The sequence below is a fragment of the Montipora foliosa genome, chromosome 1 (genome assembly GCF_036669935.1).
Source record: "Montipora foliosa isolate CH-2021 chromosome 1, ASM3666993v2, whole genome shotgun sequence".
NCBI lineage: Eukaryota > Metazoa > Cnidaria > Anthozoa > Scleractinia > Acroporidae > Montipora > Montipora foliosa.
In genome coordinates this window covers 2,336,888-2,344,387 of record NC_090869.1, presented here as the reverse complement: position 1 = coordinate 2,344,387, position 7,500 = coordinate 2,336,888, and the positions used below count along the sequence as shown (strand labels likewise).

Genomic DNA, 7,500 nt, shown 5'->3' with positions numbered 1-7,500 from the left:
GGGTGCTCAGCAGAGCTACGCATGTTTGAAGATGCAGATTTGAGGGACACCAAGGATGGGTCAAAGCCTATCCGAAATCCATCCCGTATGCCAGAAGTCACAAATGCCACAGCTGACTTGTTGGGATGGTGGCATAATTCGGCTTGAAATTGATCCAACTGTAATGGTGTGACCTGAGACACCGGAGATAACGGGGCAAAAGAGACAACTGGAACGCTGGGCTTAACTGGAACAGAAACGGGAACTGAGACTGGAACTGAAACTGGAACAGGACAAAACAACTTTGCCAACTGAGGCAATCCATTCGGCTGGCGAGGCAACGCAATCACATCATTCAAACTATGTACAAACACAACACTGGGCGAACCTCGCCCCTCAGTACTGTCCCCTGCTCCCTCCAGGGGAGGGGGAGCGGGAACGGGAACGAAATCCAGCTGAGCGGGGAAAGGGGCAGTTAGCCTTGGTATGCTCTCCCTCGCAATTGCTGCAGTTGTGGCGGAACTTGCACTTCCCAAATAGCCACCGGCATTTCCCTTCATTCCAGGAATGGCAGAATGGTGTGCGTCGGTGGGAGTCTGGGCTGTCTGAGGAAGACTGAGGAAACCCGGAAAGGGAAGACGGCCTTGGTTGCAGTGAGGACGATGCTGGCAACGCAAATGAAAACTATACAGATCCAAATTCATTTTGGACCAATCCGTAAGGCCCGAGGCAGCGGCATCCCTTCTGAAGGCCAGATCGTATTCAAGCCAAGCCAGACCTGGATATTGGCGGGCTGTTTGAATAATGAGCAGCTTATATCTGGTCAAGTCTAACCAACGCAGGGGGTGAGAGGCACACAGGACCAGCTGGAAAATCGTGAAGGCATCAGTCCAAGTAAGAATATCCTTGATTTCAACCTGCCTGCGTTTTACGTTGGACACCAGGAGTTTACCCTCCAGGAAGGTCTGTGGTTCCTGATCCCCAGCTCGGAGATTGACTGTAAGTAGATCCGCCAACTCCACGAACTGGCCCTCGATGATCTTCTTGGCCAATTTTGCCGGGACTGGTGCATGACCAGGACCAACAATGAAAGCCTTCTCAGACGTAGGCACTGATCCAGAGTTACCAAAACTTGGCAGGCTGCCGGATACACTGGGACTCGCGAATGGAGAGGTAATGGGGGCCATGAAGCGGGCCGAGCTTGAGTCAGTGATGGCCGACACAGGAGAAAAGGTAGGAATGAAGGCCGGCAAAGTAAACGTACCTGATGACGCCCCAAAAGCCATAGACGAGACATTGACATCACAAGAAACAGCAGTCGATCCAGAGGAGCTAGATGGAGTGACGCCAACAGAAGTGCCAAGGACGGAAGGGGGTAATGGCGAGGGGGCGCTCCCTTGAATTGAAGAGATGATAGTCGGAAGGGTGCTTCCAAGCGCGCGAACAACAGCCTCGGCGATCGAATCGACCTCCAAAGGCGCCACGGGGCCAGAGGGAGCCGTAGAAACCACCATCGGCGCGGGGGACAAGAGAGGTATGTCCTCCGAACGAAGTCCAGCGGACAAGCTATTGTTGGTTGAACGAGGTGGGTTCGGCATGATGTATGATCGAACACCAACCAGCGACGAGCGAGTTAGAGGCGACCACGAAAAAAAAGTGAAAAACGAACCAACAAACACGACAGAGAGTGAGAAAAAACCGCGGGCGATGAAGGACGAAATCCTTTGGCCACGCTAACAGATCGGCGAGCACACTACGGTCCAGGGACGAAAGAGCGACGAGTGAAGGAAAGACGAACCAATAAACACGACAGCCGCCGAAGAAAAAAAAAAAAAAACCCTGGTCGATGACTGACGAAATCCTTAGAATTTATTCCTTTGTTGACCACAACTGGGAACCGCTACACTAAGCCCGCCAAAATAAACGTATCGGAGCACACGATGGTCCGAGGCACGAAAGAGCGATGAGCGAGTAAAGACAAACCAACAGACACGACAGAGGGCGAGGAAACCACGGTCGATGACGGAAGAAATCCTTGTGTTTTCTCTATTGTTGTTTTCCTTTGTTGACCACAACTGGGAACCGCTACACTAAGCCCGCCAAAGAAACGCCACGCTATCTGAGCGACGAGCCGACTATCGGAACTGGTACAAGAGAAGGTAAGACGAACCACAACACGGCGGTGAAGACGAGATGGAGACGGTCGAAGATCGAAGAACTTCTATTTCAACCTGGACAGCGACCGAGATAGCCAACGAAGCGAGAAGAAGAACGCCGAGAACCACTGAACTCCTAAACCGACTAACAACGCCACGCCAACAGAGCAATAAACACGCTGCAAGCACATTGGACAACGCATGCACTACGCAGGAATACCGCTGAACCATGTCAGCCCCAGGGCTCCCCCAACCTAAAGAGTGCTGCAAAACGCTACAAAAACGCATAACAACGCTAACAAACGCCTGCAAAACGCTACTGACCGGACTAGCTCCCGGTCGTGAACCATGTAACTATAACAAACGCTACAGAACGCACCAAAACGCTGAACAACGCTACCAGACGGCCAAGACACTAACAACCGCCTGCAAAACACTACTGACCAGACTAGCTCCTAGTCGTTAACTATGTTAAATTTTATTTAACTATATATTATTATTATTATTATTATTATTATTAAATAAAGATGGGTGAAGATAAAATTGACTTTTTCAGAACATGCACTGTATTTTAGAGCCTTCTTGTGCAGCATGCTCTTGCTTGATAAATTCATTACAATAGTGTATTGATCAAAACAAGGGAAAAGTGATATTTGCAAACTTAAAACCTTGAAAGTATTTCCATCCACAGAGCCAGTCAAATACGACACATACGCTGCTGCGTTTGTTATTCACTGTTCCTGCTAGGTTGTTGAAATTTTTTTGGGAATAAAAAGAGTCATTATTGGCAAAAATATTAAGTACTTCTCACAGACTTGATCATTAATTGGGGAAAAATCTGATCATTCATGGACCAGTTTGTAAATCAGATGTTATTTCAATAGTGAGAAAAGGATTTTCTAGAAGTTGAATTAGGTGTAAAATCACAGTGAGCATGAAATGGTGGAAGACATTGAAAGTGTCCCTAATTACCTGGTTAAGTAAGTGTCTTCTTGCAAACAATTAAAGTGGGAAATCATACAGTGATTGGGTGCTTTAGTCTCTTTAAAACTCTCCACTTAATTTTCCATCCTCTGTGGTCAGCAGTGATTATAAATAGGTACATGCTGCAGGATCCAATGAACTTTTGAAAGCAGTGAGCAAAACGAATTGAAATACATGTACATTGTATTGTCATTCAAAGCCATTTGGGTAGTTTCAATGGCATCTTGGGATTTCTTTATTGGTGTTCCCCCACCCGCCCCTCCCTCTCTCTCCCCACTGATTTTATCAGTGTGATTGCTGCTCACTCTCTACCCCTTGTGGGTGTGGGTTTATTGCATTACAACTTACACACAATTCCACGTGCCGACAACGACTAATAAAAGGGCGTGCGAAAAACTGAAACACAACACCCCCTTCAACCACAAACAAAAAACCCAAAGAAATTAAATGATGTCACGCAAAAATAGTAATGCAACTGTAACAATAATTACAGGCTATATCTGGAAAAGGTTTGACCAAAACAGATTTTTCAGCTGCATGTGGTCAACTTCAGTTTGATTATTGTTGACACTAATCCTTTCTTGATTAGTTTTATAACACAACATCTAATTTTCGACTTCAGTAACTTCCAGACATCTTTCAGTGATCTGTATGAAGTAGTTACCTTGTTCATGATGAGTGTTTGTGCTGCTTCCTGTAGCTGCTGCTGCTGCTGCTGAAACAACATCAGCACAGCCTGCTTCTGGCTGCACAAAATCTATTGTAAAATAATCAGCATGGTCTGTTGTTAGGTTAATAGAAAAAGCAACAGCAAGAATTTAAATTGCACTAATGAAATTGCATAACTTCCTGCATAATTGGTGCATAATCAGATTTGAAAGTGGTGCATAATTTCCCAATTTTATCGCCTCCTATCAGAAGCCCTGTTTATTGTAAAGCAGTCCAATTAGACTTAACCACAGGGAGCAGTTGTCCATCCTTGATGGTCAGCACTCTGCAGTGATGATTAATAGACATATGCCCCTGGATCTTGTGAGGTTTTGAAACCAATATGCATGATTGAAACACATTGTATTGTCATTCATTGTGTTTTAAAAGAATTCATTGGCATCGTGGGAAATGTTTATCAGTGTTCTTCCACCCTCCTGGCTGCCTCGTTTGACTGATCTTAACAGTGTTGATTTATTGGCTACTAATGCATTCCCTTCCCCTTGTGCGTGGGTTGCCAGGGTTTCCCGGGCATGAGACCCCTTTCCTTCTAAAAGCTGCCTGCCACTAGACATTTCAGGCACCCAACCTACACTATGCCATGCAGCTGGTAATTGATGGTAATCAGCAACTAAGGCAACTAAGAAAATTATTGCTTTTAATAGTACTTTATTTCTTTTTCAACAGAAGACACAAATCGTTCAAAATGCTGTTGTAACATCAGCCTAGTACGTTTTCACTCCCAAAACCCACCTGCATCTGTGGAAGTCTTCATTTTACACTCCCACTCATTTAGTTTGTCTGTAATTCTGTTGTCACCCTCTTTCCACTGCTTCAGAAGTTCTTTAAAATGTTCCTCATCTAGTGGATCCATTTCTTCTTTCTCTATTTCACATATGGCATCTTCATATTTAGCTCCACCCAATCGTACCAGAGTTTTCTGGATCTGATCTTTGTATTTGCAAAAAATTGCATCACTAACAGAAGCCTCTTTTTCACGGGCCAATACTGCATCCACAAAATACTTCAAACGTACAATGTCAGACTCACAGCTGGTGTCAAGGGAATGGGGAAGTAGATCCCAGCCAGTGGATGGAGGACTCAGGTTACAGATTGTCCTCAGAAGCACAATCAAGAGTGAATTGTCAAAGCCTGTGGATGATACTGAAGAGGATTTAACTGGATACAATTTACTCCACTGCTCTGGATTGAGGATTCCTTCTTTTTTAAGAGACCGAAGCTTAGAGTGCACTGGCTCACGTTTCAAGGCACCGCAAAGGTCTCGTGGATGAATTATCCTGTCAAACGTATCCCTCAACACTTGCGAACCCAGCCTGACCAGAAAGCAACATAGCAGTGTGTAGTTGGTTTGTCCATCACTAGGAATAACTGCCAAAACAGCACCTGAAACAAGTGTCAGAGAAGATCTTTAGGGCATCATTCATTTAGCCAGATATGTGAAAGATAAATAACACAGCACTGATCAAAAGTTGTTAATAATTATTAAATAAAGACTGGTGTAACAAGCAAGCCAAGTGAAGCTTGGAGCTTATATGAAATAGACTTCCTTGGATAATTAAATAATAAACAGTATATGGTTAAGTACAGAGTGAGCAAATATAATGCAAAATCTAAATGGTACATGTACCTGTAAATAGGCTTTTAGCAAGCTAATCCTTCCGTTTTCTTTTAAAAACAAAAATAGATGGTAAGCTACATGTAATTAGTGAAACAGGCAATGATCTCCAGATTAAGGATGCTGAACTGCTTCATATTCGTTCAACAAAGATGGAACCTGTACTGAGAGGAAAATCCAGTTTGTACTGGTGGACCTGATGACTAGTTGAAAAGAGACTGCGAACGCTAAAAGGCACTTCCACAGAAGGTAAATACAATTTAGGTTGGAGAAGTAGCTGAAGGATCAGGCAACATTGCAACATGTTACAATGTAAGTAAGGATATACTAGAGAGTAATGTAAGGCCAGTAACATTTTCAATTATAGATAAAAGCGAGCTTTGGCAATAATTCCTACAGACTTCAAAATCTTTTTTGACACGGTGTTAATATGTGATTTTCAAGAAAGGTGCCGGTCACTGATGACACCTAAGAGTTAAGATTTTAGTCTCCACAACTTGCTTGATCACAGTATTATCCAGAACTAGAGGAACACTAAAATCACGAAGTTTGTTTTCCTGAAAATCGAGGATAACTTCTTTACTTTAATTAAGCCAAGAAACAATTTTTTCAAGCACCTGGTTAACAATGGAAATAAGGTAGTTGTGATCTTCAGGAGAAAAAAAAATAGAGTTTTAGTCAGACTAGAGACATTAGGAAGATTTTTAACAAACAAAATAAACAAAATAGCTCCAAGGATTGAACCTTGTGGAATGCTACACAACGTAAAATGTTTCTAAAATAAGATCAACAGGACCTACACTGTAATCCGAACAAATTGGAACCGGTCCTTGAGATAACATTAATTTTTAGGATTCCACGTCAAAGCAGTGTTGCAAATACCATAGTGTTGAAACTTCTGACTCAATATTTCATGATTAATAGACTATGTATCAAAATAATGCCTTAGACCAATCAAAGAAGATGGCTAAAGTTGTTTCATTTTTGCCAGTAGCTGACAATATACGTATAATTTACAATTGAAATTAGATCTATTAAGGCAGTGGAATGGTTGTTTCGAAATCCAAATTGCTTCGAGTAGACAATACTATTCAAGTCTAAGAATTTAAACAGTCGGTCGAAAATGACTTTTTCAAAGAGTTTAAAGAATGCAGGAGGAATTGATATTGCCCTGTAGTTACTGAAAAGTGTGGAGTCGTCTGCCTTTATAAAAACTGGAATCACTTTGGCGATATTGAGAGATTCAGGAAACACATACTCCTGACCAGTAGATAAAGAGAGACCGATTATGGTTACGAGGGGCTGCGCAATATCTTCAAACGACTGCTCAAGAACTTTCATTGATATATTATCATGTCTGGGGGCTTTACTGGCATTGCTCAATTCCTTGACCATAAGTGGTTGCAAGGAGATAGAATCAGAAGGAGAGCCAGACACTGAAGAAGTCCTTCTACCTTGGGCAACAAGTTAGTGGTTACATTAAGGGCTATCATCATGATGACCGCATTTAAGACCATCCAACTTAAGCAACTTCCAGACCTTACTTACTATATTTCATTTTAGATTATTTTTACCATTGTATAGTAATTATTAGATTAACAGACCATAAAATACAAATGTAGATGCCAGAAAAGAAGAATTAATGTTGAGGAAACCGTAATAAAAACCATTAAGGGTTGTAAGCTTAGGTTGACTCACATGAAATTTTAGATGGATATTAATTTAACAAATATACAAAATATGAAGTTGTTATCTGAGGTAGAATTAATACTTATCTAGAATAGAATTTTCAAGTTTCTTTCTGAAGGATGCCAGTGATGCAGAGCCAGTTATATCAATAGAGAAGAAGACAAAAAGGAGGGAAGAAGAAAGGAGTTTGCATACCTTGTGTTGTAGCCTGACATTTCCTTTCAGTGATTAAAATTTATTACCTTGATCATGCTGACTGCGTGTGCTGCTCCCTGTAACTGCTGAGTGAATGTCACCACAGCTTGCTTCTGGATGCAAAGGATCTATTGTAAAATAACCAACACAGTC

The 7,500-nt window shown here is 42.3% G+C and overlaps 1 protein-coding gene across 1 annotated transcript in view; it reads right to left on the bottom strand.

Moving 5' to 3' along the window:
* The window catches only part of LOC137993521 (uncharacterized), a 520,905-nt gene that overhangs the window by 500,699 nt on the left and 12,706 nt on the right, over positions 1–7,500 (bottom strand). Inside the window, exons 5-7 of the mRNA XM_068839470.1 lie at positions 7,395–7,475; positions 4,581–5,231; positions 3,784–3,876 (exon numbers count right to left, since the gene is read on the bottom strand). Of these exons, the coding sequence (XP_068695571.1) occupies positions 3,784–3,876; positions 4,581–5,231; positions 7,395–7,475 (825 nt within the window). The remainder of the gene's footprint in view (positions 1–3,783; positions 3,877–4,580; positions 5,232–7,394; positions 7,476–7,500) is intronic.